This window comes from Augochlora pura, chromosome 1, assembly GCF_028453695.1.
Source record: "Augochlora pura isolate Apur16 chromosome 1, APUR_v2.2.1, whole genome shotgun sequence".
NCBI classification, from domain to species: domain Eukaryota; kingdom Metazoa; phylum Arthropoda; class Insecta; order Hymenoptera; family Halictidae; genus Augochlora; species Augochlora pura.
The window spans coordinates 7,672,532-7,700,457 of NC_135772.1; the positions used below are offsets into that span (position 1 = coordinate 7,672,532).

The 27,926-nt window shown below is 34.2% G+C and overlaps 1 protein-coding gene across 1 annotated transcript; it reads right to left on the minus strand.

Annotated features, from left to right (window-relative positions):
- Positions 1-93: 93 nt before the first annotated feature.
- LOC144478995 (P protein) lies at positions 94-26,058 on the minus strand. Its single transcript, XM_078197430.1, has 18 exons — positions 26,004-26,058; positions 7,664-7,777; positions 7,118-7,274; positions 6,840-6,917; positions 6,341-6,458; positions 5,911-5,983; positions 5,347-5,537; positions 5,048-5,157; positions 4,737-4,896; positions 4,374-4,445; positions 4,062-4,193; positions 3,542-3,796; positions 3,298-3,432; positions 2,769-2,963; positions 1,651-1,884; positions 1,192-1,450; positions 409-502; positions 94-302 (listed from the first exon to the last, which is right to left on the minus strand). Exons 2-18 carry the CDS (start codon positions 7,758-7,760, stop codon positions 215-217), a joined length of 2,448 nt encoding a protein of 815 aa, XP_078053556.1. The 5' UTR covers positions 7,761-7,777; positions 26,004-26,058; the 3' UTR covers positions 94-214.
- Positions 26,059-27,926: the final 1,868 nt, after the last annotated feature.

A 27,926-nucleotide genomic window follows, 5' to 3' on the forward strand; every position in this document is an offset into this window, starting at 1 on the left:
CTTAAAAGTCTTTTCATAATCAACCAAATAACAATACAGATAATAATTCTCTATACATTGTAATAAAATTGTTAAAAAAGACTTTTTCTTGCATGCATATTGTTACAATTAACAATTCTTCTTGATTTAAATTAATAAATATAGTAATTATTATAATAATGATTATTATAAATATAATTGTAAAATTATCTTAGAAAAGATTATACTATGTTCATTAGCCATTCCAACCAAAAAGGACGTGAGCGATCATTAAGTACATAGTTATTGTTATAGTACTGGTTAACATGACTGGAAAGCCGACTCTAAAAGAAATACATTGAAAACTATTTGTTAATTTTGTTGATACGAAGAATGAATACTAATTTCGACGATTTTCAACTTCTAGATAGTAAAATGGAAGAAACTTACTTGAAGAATTGCATAAAAGAAAATTTGTATCCATGTTGTTCAGCAATACCCACGCAAACTACGTTGGAACTTGCTCCAATAAGAGTTCCATTTCCTACAAATATTAATCCGTTCAACCACATAATAACATTATAGTAATATCATCATTATCAACGTGTCAGATACTTTATGATGATTTTGAACATAATCTACTAAATATAGATGATGATAGTTCGTTTGAGTCGAAATAAAATTCTACTTTTCTATTATAATTATTTAAACATTATAGTGAAGGCAATAAATGGAGATATTCTTTCTCATATGAGAATTCGTTAGTGACAAACAAATACTAATCAACGTAACAGTGAAAGAAATCGTAGTGCAAAGAGTTAATTATAGGATTGTTCGAGAAGTTGTTTCGTTTTTCAAAAAACAATTCGTATTACAGGGTTATTTGAAAAGTACTTGATTATAAATTTTACCAATAAAATACAAAACTTGCATGAGCATATTTTTCTTCTTATTTTAGTAATTAAAAAATTGTCTTTCATTTTCTCGTGAAAAACTAAACGACTTTCCGAACAATTCAATAAATCACGATTTATTAAAAGTGAAACAAGGGTAGTAAAATGTTATTAATAAATTGATTAATTCTTCAACCCGTGCACAAGAATAATGAAATAGTATTCTTTCGTTATGTGAGCACATATTTCTATTCTTTGATGTTATTAAGATAATCATTAAGCAATGATTTGAATCATGTTTAAACAATGTTCCAGAAGTTCTTCCAAAAAATTCCCTTACCTCCCATACAAGCTCCAAACGCTAATGCCCAGACCAAGGGCTGTAATGGTAATCCAAGTTCACTGTTTCGTGCTAAATTAGTTACAATTCTTATCATCATAGTTGATAAAGGTACGTTGTCAACAAATGCACTCGCGATAGCTGACACCCAAAGTATTAATAGTATAGCGACTGCTAATCGTGATGATTCGTTCACTGATAGAATAATATTTTCTGTTTGCTTTCCTATCCAATCCATAAGACCTAAACGAGAAAGTGCCTGTAATATAATCAAACATATTATGAATATAAGTAGTAAACAGTATCTGAAAAGTTAAGAAGAAGATGCAAAAAGAAGTTTAATGATTACATTTCTAAATAAACATCATAATATACACATAATAAATAATGATAAACATCAACATTGAAGCGGTAATCAAGTTTCCGAAATAAATTGCTAAATTAGTCATTATATAATACCTCCATTAAAATGAATAATGATGCAAAAAACAGCAAGGTGGTCCATTCTACTCGAGCCATAAGTCCATCAATATCTTGAGTATCAGCTATAATTAACAGTAAAAGAACACCAACTAATGTGATCCAGCCTAAAGACAAATGCAGTTCCGGAATACTGTGTAGAAAGAACATAACGATCACGAATATTAACGAGAATCCAGACTTCGCCAGTAGCCATTTATCCCGAATGGGATACTGTAAAGTGAAATAAAATTATTCTTATTTAATTCAAGACTTATCAATTTGAAATAAATGTAACTTTTTCGCACAGCGAATTAACTACACTAATTGTAATAACTGTTCCAATAGACATCAACATTTGAGACAATGAGATAATATACAACATGGAATAAATTAGCGTAGCGAAAATATTGATTACTACTATCATATTGATCCTTCATCGCATCAATTTGACACCAAGGGACAAAATAAGTTGCGAAAGTGGGGGACTAATGTGGATTTAAACCGTACGTATATATATACCATGCAATATTTTATACATTACCGGTCAGAACTTTCCAATGACACAGTGAATGAAGGAAAGAGGTAACTTTCTTGCTAAGTAAGTAAACCGAAGTAATAGCAAGTAACTATGCTTATCGAAGGAACCCAGAGTTCAGTGTTACAGTAATAGCAGTGGAAAGTATTTACGATCTTCGTATGATCGTAAATTAATGTCTACCATTTTATCGAAAATCAATATTCGTGTGATCTCGAAATTAATTTCAGTATTTATCACATTAACGATTACGTTACTTATATCTTCATAAAATGGTCACATGCAAATTTCTGTAATGCTTGATTTTACTAATAATTTACTGAAACTATTTACGAAGAAATTGAAGTTTCATTTAACCCCTTGCCGAACCAATTTTTTCATAAAGCAAGTAGAAGAAAGAGATATTCTCAAAAGAAAAGGAAATATTGACGTCAAGAAAACAGAATTTTAAACCTGCTTAAAAGAATGGAATAACATCCATGCGTAACAAAATTATGGCATGGGGTTAAGTCCAGATTCTTCGTAAGATAAAGAATTTCAGTTGAACGATGTTATAAAACTGTATAGAATTGTTATTCACTTTTTCTTGTAGCTCTTCCAGGGTAGTTTCGTATCTCTTAAGTGCAACGCTGCCAGTGAGTACTTTTTTCTTTAATTGAGAGAGTAACCGTTGAACTTTTTTTAGTAAAGTTTCTCTGACTAAGTTTTCGTCTTTACTGTAACTCGACAGACTTGCAGCCGCCCGTTGCCAAATAGCAATTTCATGTCTCAACTCCTACGATGAAGACAGACAAGTTTTCAAATAAATCTTTTGTCCTTGTTTTATATCATTACTTAATATCGATAATTGCGATTTACTCTGCAGCTGTTTCAATGAAGTATGGTTTAAGTTAATTCGAAGTTAATTACACATACTACACATACTACCATAGTTTTCATTTATAATAATAAAAAGACTGTTTCATTATCAAATACTATAAGCTATAAGTGACTTCTTATTAAATATATACATAATAAATTAATGGCAATTTTTGATATAATATATGAATTAAGGGTTCGAAATTAAAATATGTTAATTTGATAATTGTATTAAGAGAAGTTACACATACTTGTACATCTTGCGGTTCGTCGAATCTGAGAACTGTCACATCTCGAAAAATATAACGTAGTTGAGCGTAGACTGCAATTATTACTAATATTACTCCAATGCTCATGTGTATCGTAAATGTATTAAAATCGATACCCTAAATGATGAAAGCAAAATGTATCGTAAAAAGATAATAAGGTTGAATCGAGTAAACAGTATTCTTTAATACACAGAAATTCTTATCATTATTATTACGTAATACTTACATTGTTTATAACATCACGATTTGATGCAATAATTACATTCGGCGGGTCGCCTACGGGTGTCAATGCGCCACCAATGTTAGAGAAAACCACCATTGCTATTAATATTGGGACTGGGTTTAATTCCATTACCTCACATAATCTGATGGTTACCGGTGTCATTAAGAGGACTGTTGTAACGTTATCTAAGAATGATGAAAATAATGTTGTGAAGAAACATAATGTACTCACAAGTGGCCATACTTTTCCTCCTGTTATCTGTGAAAAAAGCATAAAATGTTACGATAATAGTCGACTGTAGAAATATGTATTTATGTTTGGCGATTTTCCTCATAATTAAAAATCTAGTTTAACGATAAGTCGGTCTGTCATTTATAAACTCCGAATAATAATAAATAATATTTATAAACAATGTTGCAAATTTATATGTATGAGTAATGATTATTATTCACATATGTAAAGTCTAGACGACGTAGACTGCAAAAATATATTCATTAAACATAATCTCGACAATGAGCTGTACCTTGTAAGCAAAGACTGCCATCCAGTCAAATAAGCCGGTTTCAGCGATGACGGCAACAAGTACCATCATAGAAAATAATAACATTAATGTATCAACGTCTATCCACGAAATTAGTTCACCCATTGTTGGTCTCTGCAATTGAAAGTAATTTCACTTTTCGATTGGTCATATTTCATAAATATTTCATAGATAGGAATGTATTTTCGAGTATAGGAGTAAATATCAAATTTCATCAGAATGCAGCAAAAGCTTTGAAAAAGATATCAATGAAAAAGTTGAATGTAATTTTAACTAAAATCATCTACAATATACCTCATTTAAAGCAGCCAATATTGCAATTGACATCGTGGACGCTAACATGGCAGCGAGGGTTCTATGTACAACCTAAAATCAATGAAAAAGAGAAGCAGCATATCAATTTCAGTTAAACGTTTTCTTAAGTAATATGTTTATTCAAATTTATAGGCAAAATATTAGTTAGCTTTATGTTTGTGCATGTACTCTCGAATACTATGCTGTTGATAACATACATAACAATAATTAATTTCATGGAACATTTCGGTAAAAAAGTAATTAATACATTTTCGATATTTCCTAGTCGGTGATTTTCATAGCTACCTGATATTTTTGTTGCATAATTTTCAAAAACATATTCAAGATACATATGTTGATTACCTCAAATATTATTAATACATATAGTGCTACTAAAACCATTGCAGCATATGCTACACCGATACTTTTGTCTATCAATGACACATCGTAACTTAGGGACACAGCCATACTGGATTCCAAGTTCGTCTGCAGATTAATTGATAACACACCGTCTTCCAGTGTACTAAAAATTATGATATAAATATTTAAGTGCTATTTCATTGGGTTATGAACCATGGTTTGTTACACGCGCAATCTTTTTTAAATAGTATTCCGAATTGTCTATACTACACATATTGAATAAGAAAAATGCAAACAGATGACAATTAGAATACCTTATATCAACATTTTCAAGTCCGAAAATCTTGTGATGTCTCTGTCCAGGAAATATATCTATCAGATTTTCTGGCAGCACTGGTAACGTCCATACGTCGCTGACATTTTTCTATTGATCACGTACAAAGAATTTAAATACCCAATTAAGTGTAAATAAAAATACGTATGGTTCTCATACTTTAATTCAATATTTGCATTAAGTCGTGGATATCGTGATATAGTTCCTTCGATTTTTTAGTAGGAAATTGGTGCAATATTATCTATAATTTTAAATATGATTTTCTTCAAGACATATTACCTTAATGTAATTAGGAAAATCGCTTGATGAGATGTTAGTGGTATTTGTTTTCATTTCTGTTAACTCCAGCCACAACGTTAAATATCTTTCAGATATATTCACATGACTCGGTAGCTTAGCTGGTGGCAATAGCGAACCTTCGATAATCACATTGATCTGTTTACTGGAAATATCTCCGTGCAATTTATAATCTACGAAAGCTTGAGGAACGTATCAATGACGACAGTAAGACATTTATTTTTAGACTGCAATATAAATATATTAAAAATAGACTTTAGTCCTCGTATGGAGTAACATTTTTAGAATTCTACGATTTTCCATAACTTATATTTGTCGATATTTCATTCTTGTTAGTTCTTCTGTTGTTTATAGTGTAGTAATAGCAATTTATATTATTTAATTGCCGAAAATTCAGTGAAGATTTAAATACACTCGGCCAACATGACCCAATAACCGCAGTCTGAGTGTTAATTACCATGTTATGATAAAATCAATATATTATCCAGTCTTTGAAAATAATAATTAAATAAAAATGTAAACTTATTTAATAGGAAAAAAGGATACTTCTGATTTGACCCTTCGGTATAGAAATTTGATGCATCGTTTCAATTTTTTCGCTTTTGATCATCAATACTAACTGCAATTATAAAATACACAAATGTAAGATGACACTCTAATAGGCTATCATTTATGTTTAACCCTTGCATATGAATGTTATTAATTTCTACCGAATCGCTGCAAAATTTGATTCTTTTATTATTTAAATCTAAAAATCATTATTATCAAAATCTAACAACGAGAATTGCAAAATTATTAAGGACCAAAATATGCTAATAAACGTTGTTATGAAAGAAATCGTAATGCAAGGGGTTAAAAATCAACATGGTAGCTCCTGCAGTTTTCTAAGTTCTTAGATTTACAAAATCATACATTTGAGTAACAACATCTAAGTAGATTTTAATTAGTTGTAAAGAAATATGATAGATAAACTCACCGTGAATATTAGCCAACAACAGAAGAGTATTGTTAACTTTATGTAACGATAAAATGGCTTCTGTATACCTTCTTCATTCTCGTTCGTGTCATCTTGATTTGTATCTTCATCGCAGAAGCTGGAATATATTAACATTTGTTATATATTATTAATATATTAATACTTTGTGAATCAATAGTGAAGAGCATTACATACATACAAACTATATATCTGCTGCTTAAGCAATTTTTTCTCCATTTTTAATACCGTAATTTACGTGCAGAACAAAGCAACTATCAAATGTGTTTTATGTACGATAAATGTTAGATTGTAATAAATCCTTATATTGATTTATTAATTTTTCTATATTATCAATATATTTGATAGTAACAATTTTATTGTAAAGAAATTGAGGTAATATCTAATATAACTATTAGGTAAACTAATGTCTAATAGTATTCTGTGCTACCGAACTGTGAACACTCATTTTATTTGTTTCCTAAATAATGGTATAACTTACATTTTAGGTAATACGGGCTGCGTTTCCACAGACATATTTACTACGAGGCAATCTCTATTTGCACCATCAGAACATCTACTAAAAAAATATTAAAATATTAAACTGATATTAAAATGTATAATAAATTAATAATTAATTTCGGAAAATCAATAAATTTTTGAATTAGAAAAATTGCAATAGTTATTTTTATTCTAGTTCTTTTTTAAACAGAGATTTTCAAATATCGCAACTTCCGACAGCGATCATTGCATAATAATTGTTTCTCTGGAGACATGAACCTTCCTTCTCCGATTTGATGGAATCTGTTGTATTCTCTTTGAAAGGCTGCTAAACTAGGATCTAAACGTATAGCTGGTGGTAATTGACTCCATACACGAAGTACATCTTCTGGAATCTGACCCAGAACTACTGAGCTACATATGGAAGACGGAGTCCCTATGGGAAAACAGATAATTATTAAAAAAAATATGTGAAAAAGAAAATTCTATTTAATTTAATAAATAAGTACTCAGCATACAATTTAACTAATAAGAATTGTCTTGTACCGTCTAATATATTTTTATATTTTGTATGCGTTCCGATATTCCACAAGATCAGTACCCTTAGAGACTACCAAACTACAGTTTGCTTTAACAATAATTCCAGCTCAGAAGCAATAAAGTTTTCAAAATAAAAAATAAACTTCTTATCATGATCCTATAAATTTAATGATTATCATAATAAATTTATGAGATTTTGATGCGTTCGCGTTGCGAATCATTTAGTTTTTATACCCCCGATGTTTTAGATACTACCTTGATAATATAAGGTATAATTTTATATACCTGGTCCTGGCGTTCTTCGACTGCACCGAGATCCTCTCCTGAGAAATATCGGCGTGAGTAAGCCAGTATCATCATCACTGCTGTCGTTTTCAAACATTGTAGTGCCGCTTATTCCTAAATATTAATTAATCTTTATGAATCAGTTAATTCAACAAGATATTAATCGGTCGTATTTCAGTAAACTTTAATTATTATTTCATTTTACAATATATCTACGACATTTATAGCATACAATAATATACATTATAAACTTTCATTTATTGCACGAGTAATCTTTATTTGGTGTAAATGCACTTCAGTTTACTTAGTAACATTTGAATTAATTAATATTTATATTGCATTTATTTGTATTAAATCGTATGCCCCAAAGAAAACAATACGCTATAAATTAATTCTCAATTATCAGAATGCGGTATTCTCAAGTTTTGTATGAATACAAACTCAATAAATGATATTAGCCTAATGGGAAATTAATTTAGAATTACTTACGAATGGGACGATGGTTCTAGTGTGAATAATTTCGAGTAACACAATGGCACTGTAACCGTTAAAATTTTATAAAATTTTGAACAGTGAAACACTTGTATTTATATGTAAACTGGAAGAGCAAGGACGAAAGACTGCGTCACACAATGCGTGATACTGATTTCTGTTCTGATAGACCGGATTCAGTACCTATATGTTTACTTATACGACCTAGCAATTATTCAGGATTTGTTTTCGTATTAGATTCAGTTAAAAGGGAAGCTGAATTTTGAAAATTTTCTTTATCTTTATAAACTAATACATTCTCAAGTATGATTATAGATTATTTTAATAAAAAGATTTTATCATAAAAAAGAAGTATAAAATTTGGTCAATAAATTTACTTATACTCCGTATAATATAAAAATATGTATATATGTGTTAAACATATATGTTATATATGTTTAATATAAGACTGTGTTTTGTAGTGTTTCAGATACATCGGAAATGTTGATCCTAATGATTAACAATGGAACAGATGGTAGAGTTTTATGTACATACATACATATGACGAGACTTACCTTACCTTTACAGATACAGGCTGTACTTTCTACCACAGAGGAAGTACTAAAAACGCTTGTAAACGAGCAACCGAGCAACGAGTACTTAACAGTGGAAAACATTTCTGGACTTTCCAGCTTACATTGACCTACTGCACTATTTTACCACCTACACATGTAGAAATATGTATTCGACACACATATAAAAAATTATTTCGAAAAGTTGCCATTATTTTTATTTTTGCTTCTGGCAATATTGGAGTTTGTGCTCTTTCATAGTATTGCATATAAAGATATTGCAGAGAATACGATTATATAAGTAATTGTATTTGGTTGGTCAGAATTACTTGTACTTTATTTCACTTAGAAATAATTTCATTAGTTCGAGTTTTCTATTTTCCATTTATGTTTGAATTTCGTGGGGGGTAAATCTTTCTAATCGTAGCAACCCTAATTCTTTTCGTATACTTACATTTATCAAAAGTAATCAGTTATGTTTATAAGAAGCTTTAAGAAACGAAAGAAAAATTGTAACATTTAGTACAATTCCCAAGTACTGCATCACGCACATGTTGAATGAAGTCTGTTGTCTCTTCATTCTTGACCTTTGTCTAATTTAAATCGGGCGAAATATGCATTTTACGTCATTGAAGTTACCGAACTGTAAAATTATGAGTAAAAGTAGTACATTAATTGCAAACACTTACGTGTTAATATGTATTTCCTGAGGAGTGAGAGCCTGGGGTCTAATTCTAGAAAGGATTGCATAGGCAGTGATTTCACCGATCTCAATGCATCCATTTATAGTTCCCGGCCACTTAATAGCATTTTCGCTCGAAGCAAGGAAAATCCTAAACAACAATTTCAACTTTCTTATACCGAAGGTAGAGAAACATTTATTAAAATTCTTCCCTCGAATTTTGCATATTCTTTTACTAGATTTGTAGCTTCAATTTTTAAATATTTTCAGTTTGTACCTTCCATTCGAAACACCTGCGAAATGGACATGTTTTACGAGCGGGGCTGGTTTCATGACACTCATAGGACTGCTAATTATTGTTTGTTGATGTGACAAGACTGGATTCCATAATTTGTACTGAAGGTATTGAGCAGCTTCACTGGTGCCGAAGCATTCGTTCAGCGTATCAAATAATCCTTTATTGTGAGTTTGTGTCGAATTCGACTGAGCAAGAAATCCCGAAATTACGAATGCTCTCGTGTTACTGTATGTCGTGTTGTAAGCTGCGTTCAACTCGGTACTAGTATCCCACGTAGTTAAAATATCTTTCGCACGATCGTTGCACCACGGTGACGAGTTATAAGTAATCTTGAAAAATACGTTTTCGCATGGGACGTACAGATTTTGTGTATCTAAGGTATATTTTAGCGGTGATTCGAAAACAATGTCATCCATTGGTGGTGGCACTGCCACAATTACGAATGCACACCTGCAAAAGCATTTACAATTGAACGATCAAATAGGCCCGCCGTTTGTGGTTCAAGTTTGATCGCAATTACATGAAATGTCTTGATCGAAAATGATAATACCATAATGTTTGAATTATGTATAAGTCACGTAAGTTCTGTAAGTGTACATTGTATTGTCTTTTAAAATTGTGTTTATAATAGATTGTCATGTAAAGGGGAATTACTTGAAACTTTTCTTCTCCGTTTGCACATATGCACGATCATCATTAAATCTGATTTTCTTAACAGGTTCCAAGTATCTAATTGTTCCACCTTCATACTCAATTTTTTTTAATAGTTCTTGCACAATTCTGATCATACCATCCTACGCAAAATATGTAATGACAGAAACGTTAATCTAATGTATACGATACGCTAATTACACACACACACACACGCCCACGCGCCTACATACTTGTATGAAAAATCGATTTTCATCTCCTATGGTGAATTTCAGACGGTTGAAAAAACCTTGCGATCCGTTTAGCATAACGAAGAACCAAAGAGATGAAACTTCATTTAGATTTCTCGTGGCTGTAAATGGTTTATTACAATTTATATAAAAAGGAATAACTTGAATTTATACCAAAAGTCTGTTATAAATTAAATTTAGACCAAAAATCTATTATAATTAAAATAATAAAGGTTTAATGATAGTAAAGATATCTTAAAATCGTGTCAGATATGGAAATGTTAGATTACTAGTTGAGGTTTCAGATTTGATTTTTTGATCTACGTAAAATTTTCCTATAATTTTTAGAAATACCATAAACAGTACATGAAATAGTGAATAGTGTTTGTTTATCCAACTAGTGAAAGATTTTAGAAAATATAAAAAAGAAAAACTGGGAACCGATTTAGAAAAAGATTCGAATAATTTTATTAATTACATTTAGATGTTTACCACACAAGCTGCAGACAAATGCGCGACACAACGTACGTGAGTACGGAATGTAAATATTTCTACGTAAAAAGTCTTCAGCGCTCGTTTTTGCAAGCAGTTTCGAGTCTTCGTGACTAGCGTAATTGGTAAACTTTTCATCCAAAGCTTTCTTCTCAACCTAGCACAGAAATCTGATCAGTTATCCCACACAAACACTATACTTCAGGTAAGCGTAATTAATTTATATTTGGCAGTCTTTTGCTGTTGTATTAATTGTTCTACATCGATCCACGATATTTCGACGGGTTTCAAAATCATCTATTATGACAAATATTTGATCCATTCTGATAAAATATGTTCAACGACTTAGATTTTAGTTAATCTAAGTATTTGCTTGGTAGATTTACTGATTTGGTGCACACGTTTCTATATCTCATCATAATATCTGTCATACAATATCTGTGTAAATATAACTGTCTAGATTTCCTTCTATTCGCCGAATTGAGCGAACACCATTTATAGATATTACACATCAGACAATCACTGATCCACCATCCCCTTTTGCCGTCGCCTTAATACAATTTCGTCGATACTTCTCTCCAATTCGACGTCTAACGTATCTTTTGCCGTCGGATTCAAATCCATTTAGTCTCATCCGTAAATACTACTTTGGGCCACTGTTCTCCGGCCTAATTCACACAAGTTTTCGCTAATTCAATCCCAGCCCGTCTATTTTTTCTGAAGTAAACGGCTTATTTCTCGTAACTGATTCGCAGCAAAGCCAACATCTGAGCGACGCCGAGTGGTTCTGACATTTATTGGTTTATTGAGAAAGCTGGCAGAATGTCAACTGCGGTCTCGACCGTTTAAATCTTAACTTTCTTTCGAGCTTGTAAGTTGAGTAAACGTTTCCTTTATAATCTTTCTCAGCATCGATATCGAACAAAAGGACAAGATTTTACTAGTAAAATGTTCACACGGTTACACAAACATTATCGATTGTTACGCTTTATACCAAAATGATAAAATAATAAATCTTATTCGTTTTACTAAGTGAAGAAAATGATGGACGTCTGCTCCGAAAAACCTAGGCAACTTCTCGTAAGGTCCACATTTCGTAAAGAGTATTTTTTCCTTAACACCAATATCTTGTGCTTTGTGGATGTTTATTTTAAGAATTTTCACCAATTTAGTTACATGCTCTTGCAGTGAATTAGCATAATAAGTATTACTGAAGTCTTTCAGTATGCGCCCTCCTACATCTTCTATATTTCAATATTGTACACAGTTGAAATACTTAACGTAATTACTGATTCGTTATTTCTACGAATACATACTATTTGCCTCGATGATTAGTACATCTAACCCAGTTTGTCTTTTTAGGATGTTATACGCACACATAAGACCACTCAATCCTGCCCCTACTATTATAATGTCGAAATCATTGTCATCCGCTGTAAGTTCTTCGTGAAATTCTGAAGCTGTACGTGGCATTGCTTTACTTTCTTTCTATTTAAAACGACTAATACGATAAGACTCGCCGTGAATCGACGCGTTTGTCGTTCTACAGTATGAATTTGGTAACGTAAGATGTAATCGCAAAAATCGCTAGTTTTGCGAAATACAACGTGTTGAAAACAAAAAACAATACTAAACCTCTAATAATAATGTATTGCAACATACACCATAAAATATTATATGCCTAATAACTTTTTATTCGTGTATTTATATGGCAGCACTATTATGATTATATTATAAAATTAATGTCATCAGATTATATTAGCGGACTTTTGTGCAAAATAAAAATTGCCTCTATTAATTGTAACAAACAAGAGCTAGATAGACATATATTTCTTTTTCTAATAAATTCTATAAATTCGGCATCATGCGATAGATTTTTTAAATTCTTTAAATGCTTATCATGTTTTGCATTCAATCTACAAATTTTCGTTCGAAATTGTAACGTTATTTTCGCATTAATGTATGAAAAATACAGGCCTTCTTTCCCTCTTTTTTCAGTGATAAGGTACCAGGAACAATGTTTCAATATTACTCAACCCGATGCATTTTATGATGTACAAGTGCTCATTCGCATCAACTCTGTCGTCGAAGTGTTTTACGATTTACTAATTCTCTTCGTTCACAGATAAAATAGACTACTTTTGCAGATCTAATTAAACTGTTATCAAAAATTTTCTTCGTAAGATTACAGTTAGCCTCCGGTTTTGGAAGTGTCGCCATGCAACGTGCAGAAATTCCAATATGTTGCATCTGAAAAATAACGGTTACCATCGTCTCGAAGCAGTCAGTCCCTTGATAATTCAAACAACTTTTAACTGCAACCTTTATAACTCCCGAGATGGCCTCCTTCTCTTCCCTACCCTTCCGGTTCGTCCTAGAAGCGTTACTTTCTTCCGCCCCCTTTACGACTGGTCTACACTCTCTTTACGGAGCTGTACATCTTAAATAATTGATCTTAACGTAGTTGCCGGCGTTTTTATAACTGTTTTACCGCCCGCTGTTGCCGCTGTGATATATATTATTTAGCCGCCGGTTTTTAAACTTAAGTCCCTGAACATGGAGGTGTGAAAAGACTGAGGAACTATTGGATATACGCCAGTTGTCCTGCACTGTTGCTCATTAATCTGATTTCTAGACGCATGCGTGATTAAATATCGCGCGGGTATGCGTTGCGAAGGGAACAACTTGATTTTCTGCTGTCTCTGCGCTCGACTCCATTTCGTTGAAATCGAAATCTTTCACTTTTTTTTGTAGTTGCTACTGTAATTTTCATTCGACTCTTTGACACTTTGTGATAAGAGCATACGCATCATCCAATGGAAAGCTAATTTGACGTTCAAAGTATCATTTTTTGATAACTCGTCACAATTTCTCTGTAGTTTAATATTTGAGTACGGATTATTATTTTTACATAAATTAACGATATCGATAAACAATTTACCGTCCTCTTCCTGTTTTAATCTGTTTAATGCAGTGAATAATAAACACCTATAGTGAATAATAAATATTTTATAATGAATAGTAAATTATTCATGCAAAGATATTTAAAAAATTGTGTTTATTCAAACGGAGGATCATTTCGATGTATTTATAAAACGTGAAGGTTATTCGATACTTTTGAATCGACTGAAAGATTCGCGGTTACTTTCTTTATTCCTGTATTAAATTAAACGCAAACACGTTACCGGCACAAATCTTGCTCTTCGAGATAATGATTAAAGTAGCTACAGTCATGAGAAAAATTATACTCACGATCAAAACAATTGAACAATTTTTGGTAATTATTGAGAACGAACAATGAAATGTTCACCAATTTGAATGACCTTGAAGTATGTTATCAAGATCATCATTCCGAACAACGTATTCGCTTCTCCTGGAAACACACAGATTTTCCAAGAACGTTTGCCAGAATTTACGGAAGACGAACAATCGACTAGCAATTTGCAACACTTTCGTTCGCGCTATAAGATGATTGCCCAAGCTGAATCGAGTTTCTCTAGATTGCTAAAATATCCGAGTGTACGCCGGAAGAAATCGAAGAAGCTCCAATCGAGAGGAAGGTTCGCCAGAGGAGTGCAGCTATTTGGACGCATGGCGGCACTTCCAGCAAGAATGAACTTTCCGAATGCTGAATGCAACATCGTTCTCTTCTGGAAAGCACTTTGACAGTGCCCCACGGGTACATTACTAGGATTGCCGCCACCAATTGAACTCCCCTGACTCAGCGGAGAACGCGGCTCCGCTCGGCTCAACTCCCTTATGCCAGCAAACAGAGCTGCCCGAGGCGACACCGCCGTTCAAACACCCAATCACTCGATTCATACCGATGAAGCAACTTGCAAATTCTCCATTGTTAACGTTCGTTGATTTAGCCGCGCATTCGCTGCGCTGATCTGCATAATAGGTATTAACCCGGAATGGTTCGAACTTCGGCCCTACGGCCGGAAATTCTCCACCCTGGCTGATTAAGTATCCACGACTCGAACTTTAAAACTTCTTAAAACTTCTTATTTATTTCGCATTCTTTTTAATCGATTGCGCCACAAGTAATTCGTGATGAAGATCTTTTAGAGAATTTATTAAACACAAATGTTATTCGTGTCTTGCAAGTCGAGACAAAATTTGATTCTTCTGTTCTTAAATTCTATACATGAAAATCAAATGAAATGAAGCCATACGAGAAACAATAGTTGCCTTATTCTATTAAATAAATAGTTAAGGGCAACTATGAGGAACATTATAGTGCAAGGAATTAAAGTCGCAATCTGTTCGTTGCAATTGAATATTCAATTTCAAAACTTTATTAAAGATTTTAAATAAAATAAGCTAGTTGGTATATTGTAGTTGAAATAATATATCATCTTGTATATAGGCATCGTTTTCATCGTTTATCCAACGTTTGCAATTATAGTTCAAATGGTTAATTAATATCGTGTCTACAGCATCTAAAAATATATTAGGTTACCAAAATACTTGTTTTCACAAATCGAGTTAAAAAGAGAACTACTATTCAAGATATTTCACTTGACATCATGTCGACTGGTCGTAAGGTTAATTACACTGCACCTAAGCCTAATAGTTTCATTATCCGATCATTGATATTTTTCTGCTCAGTTCGGACAACGCAGTTTTTACATTATTTTTAACACGCGTGCAGGAAGTTCTGCCAGCTATCGCATTCACCTTGAACTTTGATTGAACGCTTCCTCACAGAGATTGCGCGAGGTCGGCTCGTCAGCTTAGCAAGCGGCATCGAACGGGCCGAAAACTGGCAGCCCTATACATGCGGATTGCACATTACCAAACCTACTTTTCTGAGCGGTTTGTTCTCGATTTCCAGCATAGGTGTTCCCTAATACACGGCCGGTCGTGCTCATAGACCCACTTTATACGACCGAAATTGTAGGTAAGATGCAAGAGGACACTGGCGGAGGGACGAGAAGAAGCAAAGGTGGCATCGGCTAGGGCGGCGGGGGGGGGGGGGGCTTCAGTGGAAGGGAGGAATTCGTAATATAGAGGGCCGCTCTACGACCCCGCTGGGAGGAATTCCGGGGTACGTTTTAAATTGCTGCATCCCCAACCTCCTTGTTTATGTATGCTACCGTGTTTCTTATTCTTGTGCGGCAGCGAAGGAGAGCGCGCGCCGCCCTAACTTTATGTGCACAGTGCCGGCATAAGTATGCAATCTATGCGTCGGTGTGACTGTGTCGGGGTCTGTGTGCACGTGCGTGTGAAAGCACGAGGGTTCCGTGTGCCACGGGGATAGGATGTATGGGTAGCCGCGAACACGCGATCGCGCTCGCGTTCGCGCTCCGCAACGGGTTCATGTGTTTGCACGTATGTTTGTGTTTCTCTCTCTGTGTGTGTGTATGTGTGTGTATTGTATGGTGAAACGTGGTCCTACGTTTCCTCTCGGCGTGTTCCGACCGCCCCACGATCTGCCCGTTTTCTCCCGTGGATTCTTTTCGTGTTCCGAACCAGCTAGACTCTTCCTCCTTATTCCCGACTTCAGCCGAGCAAGCTACCCTTCTTCGTGCCACCACCGCGGAGTCTGCTATCCCCTTTTTCCTTCAGCTCATTCTCCTTTCCCGCCTCCTGCCGCTCGTCCGCTCTGCTTCTACTTTCCGGCCTCAATTGCTGTAATCTATGGCCTATGCTCCTGGATTTAACCGTGGAATTGAGCCACGGTGATTTGTACGGTTTATTAATATTGCACGGTATCGGGGATGGAACCTGGCCATGGGTTTTCATAGATTTGCAACGACCCAGCTGCCGGATGATTATATGGACGCCAACGACCGGCATTTCGGTACACGATGTTTTCTGAACCAATTTTTCTCGGGTCCTATTACATCTGCAATTCTGTGGATCTTGATGACCGAAAATCGATGGCGTTTGTGGAATATTTATCAGCCTGACGGTATCGAGCTCCTGCGGGAGGTTGCGGAGTTTTTGTCTTTCTTGAGTTATTATTTGAGTAGGTTTAACTCTGGAACGATGCCCTGGGGTTACCGGCGACACCGTGGAATTTTTGTTTTGTTTACGGTCGACGACTTATCTCTTTTTTATTTATTATGATTTTTAAATCTTTATGGGTTTACTTAGCTTCGCCGGAATAAACCCACGAATGCAAGAATCTTGTAAAACAACTGAATACATAGATCTTTTAGGAATGGATGATCGTTACTGTATTTGGAGGTAGTTGGAAACCAAACTCATGGAGAAGTCTAGTCAATTTAAATCTCTTTAAATTGTACAATTTGCAATATCAGATTTCGTGGTTTAGGGTTTTATTACTCTGTTCATATTTATTTAAATTTACGATCTGAAAATATTTTATGAGATAACTTGTTTTCTCTTTGTTAACACTTCATAGATTTACATTATCTACTAAAACGATGTAGGCGGAAATCTTGTAGTAGAATTTCAAATAAAAGAATTTCAAATGAAAAGATCACTATGTTTACATAAAATGTGACTGCTCGCAAGCAATCTTTCTATTGTTCTTGTTATTGTGCTATACTCAGCAAGAACAATATTGAGAATTTTTTTCTATATGATAATAAGAAAGGAATTAGTAGATTATGTTACTGGAGAATTAAGAACTTACTATGTGAAAAAACGAGAATTTACTAAGTTCTTGATCAGAAATTTTAGATTTTCGAAGACTACAAGAAAAATAAAAATGGAATGTCTAGAGAAGGTTGAAGAATGTTCTAGGTATTAGCTATTGAAAATATACGAATATTTTGTTCCCATAATGTCACTAATATTGCAAATGGGATAGTATCGTTCTATGGTTAACGAATCTTTCCGAGAATGCTTGTTAGAACTTTTTAATACTTAAAATTGGATTACTGGCATTCTTATTATTAGAATTTGTAATAACACGAATTATTGAAAACTACTTTTGGTATAGTAGATGACGTATGTGAAAAATAGTAGGCACTACGATGTAATTGTTACCAGAAGAAAATGGATGTCCTACCATCATAGAAACGTTTATAATATACTTATTTTAGCAATAGCAAGGGATTTCTATTATTGTGTGCAAATGCTAGTATATTCTTAATAGGATTTTCGTAAAAAAATTTTAAACTCACAATTTTTAATAGTAAGTAGAAAATCCTATTTTACAGAAATCCATTATTTTTACGTGAACTTTGAACACGTTGACGCCGGCGTGCATCACGGATGGGGCACACGCGTTTGTTCCGTGGAGCGGCGTGCATCACCGTACAAAATAGGTTTATTTTTCAATTCTCTTTTCAAAAACATAATAATTCTATATGAAAACATAACAGTTCAATATTATAAACATAAAATAATGATTTAATTTTTTTTATGTAATTTTTTAAAACATGGTGGGCAGAGTGCCGGTTGGCCCTTACATAGGTTACAATATGTTTTCACTTTTTTCGCCTTATTCGCGGCATACTGCATACCTTTTATTCTAGACATACGTTTATAGCATTCTTTACATCGCTGTCTCGTTATTCTCGCGGGGGTTTGGAACGTATGTAGAAAATGTCTACGTTGTTTGGGCACTGCTTCAGTTTCAGATTGTACATTTAGGGGTTATACTTTACTGAGGAGGTAATCGATCATTTTTTCGCGGAATTTTAAAATTTTTCATACATTTGGTACCCCGTTTTCTATGTATTAGGTTGGTGCATATGAAATGTCGGATTTTTAAGTGAATATATAAAACTGCATATCTTTTTTCAAAAGCTGTTTATTCAATCAAAATATGCTCCATTCGCTTCAATACACTTTTCCTAACGAGACTTTAAAGCATAGATGCCTGTCTCAAAAAAATTCTGATCTTTAGAATCAATAAACTCTGATATCGAATTTTTCAAACTGTCTTCATTTTCATAGTGTTTAGCTCGTATAAACAGTTCTAAATGTTTAAAAAAATGAAAGTCGGTTGGCGAGAGATCCGGTGAATAGGCTGGGTGCTGCAAAACTTCATATTTCAATTTATTTAATTTCGCAATTGTTTTGTGCGAAGTATGCGGCCGAGCATTGGTATGGAGAAGTAGTGGCCCATGATTCGATTAACAATGTTGGGCGTATAATTTTCAATTTTTTATGCGTCTAATCAATGTACTGACAGTACTTTTCGGACGTAATTGTATCCCCAGTTCGAAGGAACGAGTAATGAATTACCCCAGTCGCATTCCACCAAACTGTGATTAAAATCTTCCGTGGATGAAGCGATGGCCTTGGAGTATGGGTACAAACCTCATCCCTATCAAGCCACCGAGCACACCTTTTCCTGTTGTCGTACAGAACCCATTTCTCATCACAGGTAATAAACCGATCGAAAAATGGCTCTCGATGAAATCGGGATAGTAACGATGAGCATACATTTAACCGATCCAGCTTATTACGCTCGGTTAGTTCGTGCGGTACCCACTTATCTATTTTCTTCACCTTGCCAATTTCAGAAAGATGTCGCAATATTGTTGTATGGTCAACTTTCATTTTAGTAGCCAGTTCCCTCGTGGATATAGTTGGATCCGCTTCCACCAATGCCTTCAGATCATCATTTTTCATAGACGTTTTGGGTCTCCCACGCGGATCATTTTGCAGTGAAAAATCACCAGATCTAAATTTTTCAAACCAACGTTGCACTTTTCGATCATTAACTGTATTCTCCCCAAAAGCTTGATTTATGTTGCGTACAGCTTTTGCAGCATTATTACCAAGTTTATACTCATACAAAAAAATTATACGAATATCGTTTGAATTCGTATCGGTACAAAATTCAAATAAAATGACAAAAGGGAACATTTTCGAGAAAATCTTCTTTGTTGAAATGTGACTTTGGCAATCGAAAGTACGACTCTAAAAGAGGTTATGACAAAAACAAAAGTATAACGAAAACCGGAAGACAAACGTTTGCATCTGAAAAATCCGACATTTCATATGCACCAACCTAATATGTACAAAGCATTGACGAGACAAGTCCCGCACACTAATTCGATTGCTATTTTTCTATACCACTTTACCGTTCTGCGTAGGCAACTATAATAAGAAGTCATCTGATCCGATAGGTGAACCCCTTTCTTAGCTTCGTTATAAAGGAATATTATGTCCGGCTTTAATTTATTATTTCTACCCTGAACAATCACACATTTGTGGTTTTCGGAAGTGCCTAGCATGCATACTGGCCTTTTATCCGTTCACTTTAAAAATCTAACGCCGCTCCAATTTTTAAAACACATGAACACAACCCGTTGCTGTTTCCGTTTTGCCTGTGGTGGGAGAAATTTTTTATTAATTTTTATTGTATCACAAATGTTCACAGAATTGCGTGCGATGGTGAGAATCGCGTCAGACCTCTACTGTTTGAGTAAAATTAAATAAAGTATTCCAAAATTAGGGCTAAAACTGGTCCCGTCAGGTTTATTTAACATTTACAAGTATATGCAAATTGATCTTAAAAACTGTAGCATATCAATGTATTAGTTGAAGTCTAGGGAATTCACTGAATCTAACAGAAATCGTATAGCTTTCGTAGATTTGTAATAAATTGAGGTCAAAGTTGAAAGATTGCGATTTTTTTCAAAATCGATTTCCTCAAAATACTGAGGATGATAGACAAAAACTGATTTCAAATTCGTTTTTAGCTCGTCGAGATCTATAAACATCGCGTAGTGATTATTATAGCGCAGAAATCGTATCGAACAGCGTAATCTGAGGCGCGCGCCGCCCCATGGAGCAGACCGTGAATTCGAGGGCCGCCCCACGGAAAGAACTCTGAAAATCGGCGCCGTCGTCAACGTGTTAACATGTTTCCAATTGTCCGATATAGGTCAAATATGCACCGTGTTGTTCTATAATTTGTTGCCATTTTAAAGGTACCTTCATAATGCCTCTCTCGTAGAAGTCTTGGCCCCTATTAGCGAAAAACTCTTGTAATCGACTTTCAAAATCTTCTCTCGATGCCAATTTCTTATCACTAAGAAAGTTTTGCAATGCAAGATAAACATGGTAATCGCTTGGTGCCAGGTCTGGACTATATGGTAGATACATCAAAACGTCCCAGCCAAGCTCCTGAATTTTCTAACGAGTCGCTATAGACGTGTGGGGCTTGGCGTTGTCTTGATGGCACGCAACACCTCTCCTGCTGGCCAATTCTGGCCGTTTCTGGTCAATCGCTAGCTTCAAACGGTCCAGTTGTTGACAGTAGAGATCCAAATTTAGATACATACGGAATTTACAGATAACATATGGAAGCAACTCATAATAAATGATTCCTTTCCAGTCCCACCAAATGCACAGCAGAACCTTCTTGGCTGTTAGTCCTGGTTTGGCCACCGTCTGACCTGCTTCACCAGGCTTTGACCCTGAACGTTTTCGCACAATGTTGTCGTATGTGATCCATTTCTCATCCCCAGTCACCATGCGTTCAAGGAATGGGTTGATCTCATTCTGTTAGGCCAAGACATCACAGATGGAAATTCATTAATTGATGTGAGACCCAAACGTTGAGCTTCTTTTTAAATCCAGCTTTGTGCAAATGGTTTAAAACCGTTTCATGGTCGATCTTTAGCTTCCGGGTGATGCTACGACTGCTAACATGCCGGTCAACTTCGATTATTTCTGTGATTTTGTCAACATTTTCTACGGCAGGCCTACCCGTACGAAACGCATCTTTAACATCAAAAATACCTGAATGGAATCGATGAAACCAAAATGGCGCGTAATTGGCTGTTACAGTATCGGGACCATAAACACCATTCACAATTTCAGCCGCTTGGCTTACATTTTCACCTTTATCGAAGAAAAATTGTAAAATGTACCGAATTTTCTCTATGTTCACTTCCATTTCGAACACCCTGTAGCTCGCAACCGAATGAACAAAACAAAAAATAGAAAAAGGATTTTTGTAGTTCGAAATGTCACCTTTCCAACGAGCATAAATCTGAAGTTGTTTCATCGATACTTTGACAGATATCGATAATAACCTAATATATTATGGTGTAGTTGATCGGTAGTAATTAAGATGAAAGTGGTGTCATTGTCCCATTTATCTAATTCTCGAGTCCATATATTTTCTTAGCACCTTCACCGCAGTTTCAGAGAAGAGTACAATTACGTGTGAGATAATTAAGCATTCCGTTTGTTTAAACATTCATATCGCAGTATAAACGGGTTTCATGGTAACTAAGGCTGCTCAGGTCTCTCTCGGGTCGCGTACCCTTCGAATCGTGTAAAAGTAATGAAGGATAAACAAGTATCTATAATATAATAAATATCTCATACTAACACTAAAAGATAAAAAGAGTAACATTTTACAGAAATTATTGAATTACACGATCTTTTCACGTCTTTATTAATATCACTGGCGTACGAGAAGGTCGCTAATAAACTTCGTAATCTCGAGAAATAAATGTGGTTTAATTCTGAATGTTAATTTTATTTGGAATAAAAGCAGGCCAACTGAAGAAAAGAGTATTGCGAATGAAAAGACTTATCAAATTACACATGAATAAGCTACGAGGTTTTTGCATTTATAGCATGTATAAATATGCAAACTGCAATTAAGCAAATGCTGCAACCGAGATTAATAGCTTTATTGTGTTTCCTACTTAATAAACCTACTAATGAAGGAATTACATTTTTTTGATCTTATGGTCTGTAAAATTAATTATAAAATTCAACATTTTCTACGAATATCTTAGTAAATAATTCATTGCAAATTTCGAGTATAGCAGTCGTACTGTACCACGGTAGGTGATATTATTTAAGGCAAAATTCGCAAATAGAACTAGGATGAAAATTATTTAGTTACGGAAAGTCTAATAAGTTGTATTTTAATTAGAATTTGGGTATGATAGATATACTATCATGTGGTGCCATCTGTATGATTACGAAAAAGGACACGCTTGCAGATATGCGTTAGTCAATAGTGGTAACACATTACATTGTTGGTTTTACTTGCAATATCTCATTTTGCTGAAATTCTTAGTGCAAAAAAAGTCTTTCATAAAAATTTTGTCACTATAATATGAAAAAGCAGTTAACACTAATACACATACCTTGAATAAGTACAACAGATTAATAATAGAAATAAATATCTTATTAATATTTTGATTTGTGGTAATATATTAGAATTTACGAGGTTTGAAATAGCTGTCTATCAATTTTTTGAACAACGTTCCTCATGTTTGGTTAGAAAAATATAGAAATGAGCTGAAGGCATTATGAAGTAATTAACTAATTATTAGTAAATTAACTAATTATTGGAATGTTTTCTTATCATTTAGGTCGTAGTACAAATTTTGAGTTTGCCAATTTAAGAAAAATAATTTTGTTAAAATTCTATACAGACGTTTTGAAACATGCTAGACATTCAGGATTCAATAGGTGCTCATGTGTACCCGTTTTAGTTTTACCCTTCACTGTATCATAGGAACAACATGTATTATTACATACCGGTAAATAATATATTAGGGTCCTGTTTCCGGTTGCTTTTCATTTACCCCATTTTTAAGCAACTGCGCTGGTCAGCTCCACTAACGTAATTGTAACCCTTGATCAAAGCTATAATATACAGTTTGCATGCAGTAGTAGTCAACCTAATTATATGTATGCATTCCAGTTTTGACTCACTCCATGTTATTGGAACTACGCCACGTTTTTGTAATAAATATACTTCTCTTTTCACATTATTTCCATGAATTCAATGTTTATAACGTTCTTCTCATCTGCATGTAACATACGGTTTATTCAAATTTTGATAAGTGTCATGAGATTGTTGATCTTTAATATAGAAGAAATATAATGATTGCGATTCTATTGGCCTCGATAGATCATTAATAATAAAGAAATGATTTTGAGATAACGTATATTAACACGTTCTATGCCGAGCTATTTTTTCTCGACTCTTCAGTCTTCACAAAACTTTCAATATTATCTGTAATTATTAATAATCGTATATAATAATAAAATAAATTCATTACCATCCATTCTTGTGGTAGAAATTAATTTTTTAATTCTAGATTTGTTATAAACTATTTCGTAGCCCATTAAATAAACATGCAAGCATGTACCATCGATGGTACACGTGGCACGGAATGTGTTAAATGTCAATTAACCATCTGCAAAATGAGTAATTTAATTTAAAAACTTAGTTGTTAAAAAAAAAAATTGTTTATTAATTTCATATAAATAGTGAGTAAGTAAGTATTTTGGGATATTTATAGAAGAGATACAAAGAAGAATTTGCTATTTGTATAACTAGCAAAATTAACAAGAAAAGACAAAGCGTAGACGATAATGTGTAAGCAATATGTATTGGTTTTAAAATATTGAAAAATATCAGTTTTAGAATATTAAAAAATTCTCCCAAAGAACACAATTGAAATTAATATGATAGACAAAAAATTAAAGTAAACAATTATGCATAATTTTACGCATTGAATTAACTAAATTCGATGTAACGCGTAGCAGGATCTTGTTCCATTCCTCCGCGAGAGCATTTCTGAAGCTTTCTTTGGAAGAAATTTCATGTTTTCTGATCTGACGGTCCAAGTAGTCCCACAAGTGTTCTATAGGGTTGATGTCGGGAGATTGCGGAAGAGTTTCGAGGTGCGCGGGTATATTATGCAGTATCCACATTCTACTATTGTACGCAGAATGCTTTGGATCGTTATCATGCATGAAAAAGGAATTATCTTTAATATCTCAGTTTAATTGTTCCTGGAAAAAAGATCGTGTTTTAAAATATCAATATAAATTCTGTAGTTGATTATTCTATCGATAAATTGTAATTTGCCAGCTGGATTCACGCTGTTCCAAATAATTATGAGACCTTCTTCGCGTTTCGCAGTAAATTATAAGTTTTCTAGTCGCAATTTTTGCATTTTTTTTCTTCAAACAGTACAGTGATCATCCGACCCAAAAATATTAATTTTTAATTTCGTCTGTAAAGATCACTTTATTCTACAATAGTACTCCATTGGTGTAATGATATTATTTGCGAATTCTAATCTTTTCTTTTTATTACAGAAAATTCTGTTATTTACAAAATATTTTCTACGAGCCACGTGTCCGTCATAAAGTACTAATAGATGCATCAGTAGTTAAATTATTTTTAAGATGTTTCAACTGTTTGTAACAACTCGGCCAGTGTAATGATTAATTTTCTGTAAACGTCCACTTCTTGAGTTATTTTGTAATTTTTTCATAATCCATACATATCAATTATACTATGTATAATAAATCAAAGTGTAGTTACAATCAGTGACATGCTAATCTTATACATCGAATGTTGATCATAAGTTTCCGTTCTTCTTTCGCAGTTTCAGCACGTTTTCGTCCGAAGTTTCGACGATCGTAGTTAGAAATTCTGAACGCCACTGTCATGGTTAACGTTTACAAAAATAATGACATCTCTGTAACTAGCACGACTTAAGGGTTAGCCTTGGGTGTAGTAGAACCTCGGTATAGTTTCACTCTTAATCGTAGCATTTTTAAAGGAAGGTTAGAAAATGTCATTAGCACTTATCCTTTCTTGCATGATTTCAAAATGCACAGACCTGAAGCAGACCTCTAATCTCCTTTTTAATACAGTAGAAACTCCTTTATCCAAACATTCATTTTTACAATATTCTGGTATCCGAATCATTGTACTATTTGGATACATTGTCAGTTAGTAGAAAATTTGAATAAAATTTTTTGAGTTACCAGGACATTGCAAAAAAAATCCTCAGATAAAGGTGACTCTACTGTACCTACAGCGCCCTAGGGGTGGGCACTGTATGAATACTATTTGCTTGTACACCTCCGTCTATTTTTTTTCTCTTTTTTGTTAATTTTGCAAGTTCCTCTATAAATATTTCAGAATGTTTCATTATGTATAGAAAATTAGTTAATAAACAATGATTTCACAAAGTCTTGCTTAAAATTAATTGGTATGTATTAATACTTTCTACATCCAGTGCAGATCCAATGTCGTGCGACACCAATGATCATCGATGCAGCAGTCATCGTATTAATCCTCAGCGAAAGCGGTCACTTTCGGGACTTTGTCAAGTTCTCCTTTTTCTCTTCGTAGCATCGAAAACTCAAAAAATCCTGAGGTCGTGTTAGCATTCTTCCTCGACCTCGAAGAATCAATTTGGCCCCCGGGGGTGGAAACCGAAACCGTTCGTTCTCGGGAAGGATCACCAGGCCCCGTTATCCGGCGAGGAGCGCGGGAACAGCCTAAGCATCACGGAGAGAAACCGGAGAGATCGAGACGCGGCAGTAAACCTACTAGGCGTAGGTTTTGATGGCAGACAGTGGTGGCGAGTCGGTGGTGGTCCGAGGATGAGGGGTAGCCGGAGGATCGGGTCGGAGGGAAGGTTTGGATACCTTGTCGAGGATAGGCTGCCGGTGCAAGTAGGTTTAATATTTGATACCGCGGGCTGGTCATCCTGCCGAGGCGATAACACAGGCCCCGCGGGAACCTTCCGCCCAACATCCCTCGGAAAACGACTGCCGCCGAACTCGATGCACCCTCTCTCTCTTTCTCTCTCCTTCTCTCTCTCTCTCTCTCTCTCTTCCTCTCTCTTCCTCTCTCCATCCGAGTTTCTCTCGCAGCTTCACGTCTCACCGCTTCCTCTTCCATCGTACACATTCCATCTCGTGTACCGCTGTCCTGTCCTTCCTGTCTTCCCTCTGCTGACCCGTCTAGTCGCACAACCATACCACCCCCGTTACTCTTTCTACTGCCGCCTCTTCTTTTCTCGCGGAATGAATCATTGGCTACGTCCACTTTATCCAATAAATAAAGTTATCCCTACTTATCCCATATCGATGAATTGTTCCTGCTATTCCTCTCCTCGTCATCGCATGACGGTTTTCAGAACTTCGTTGGCAGTGGTTGAATCCATTACCATTCACATTTGTGATGGTAATTGAACATATGACTGGAACTATAGTGATTCAATATATGTATATGCATATATCATACTTTAAAATGGAAAAATTTTTTTAGAATTGGATCGAATAACTTGAATCTTTGTGGGATGTTATAGAGACTAATTTAACCCTATTAAGAACTTATGGGACGAATTGGAAAGATAAATTAGAACTCCGATAACGCCATAAGAAATGTTGGAACAACGTTTATAGGAACAAATGGGTTAATATTAACGGAGAATACCTTTGAAAGGAGATAATAGTGAAGTAGGTTATTCTACTTACACAACTCGTTTCGATACCTCTGCTCTGTTCAAAATTTTAAATAATTAATTAGTGTTATTAAAGACCACGTATTTAACATAGAATTCTCCAAATATATTTGACGCTTAATAATTTAAACAAGCTTTAGTAAAAACGTAAAAGTATCGAACAAAGCATTGAAGCTATTAGTTTTAATAGCTTAATTTCTCTCAATTTTAGTGGGTTGTTGCAGAGGTAATTTTTTTGTAATCAATCTAGTTTGAAAATCGAAATTAATTCTGCAACAACCAATAAATATTTTAATAAATCGATGTACGTATTTAATGTGTCTTGTATTTTGGATTTTTATTACATATTTGATAAAATCACTGTATTCAAAATTTATAGTAACTCTAAAAACTGAATTTTTTGTGATTGGTAAGTAAGTTTGAGTTATTGTTATATCAATAAAAAATACACAGTTTGGTATTAATATTATTAAATTGGGTATTTTCTTGTTGAAAATTCGCTGTGCAGGATTTGTTCGTAGTGATTATTATTGGCGCCTTTGATTTTTTTAAATATTGTTTGTATTAGAAATTCCGTGGTCTATATGCACTAGGATAAAAGAATGGTGAAATCAGCTTCTGTGTTGGTCAGTTGGATTGGGATCTCAGAGTCAAGAATAGCGTGAAACGGCTTT

Bases quoted from the DNA above. Each gene is read 5' to 3' on its own strand.
- LOC144478995 (XM_078197430.1), bottom strand. From the start codon at position 7,760: ATGTTTGAAAACGACAGCAGTGATGATGATACTGGCTTACTCACGCCG. The intron at 5,158-5,346 runs GTAATATGTCTT...CGTGATCAATAG, and splicing joins ATTTTCCTAATTACATTAAG to AAAAATGTCAGCGACGTATG. The intron at 4,194-4,373 runs GTATATTGTAGA...TTTCAATTGCAG, and splicing joins TATTGGCTGCTTTAAATGAG to AGACCAACAATGGGTGAACT.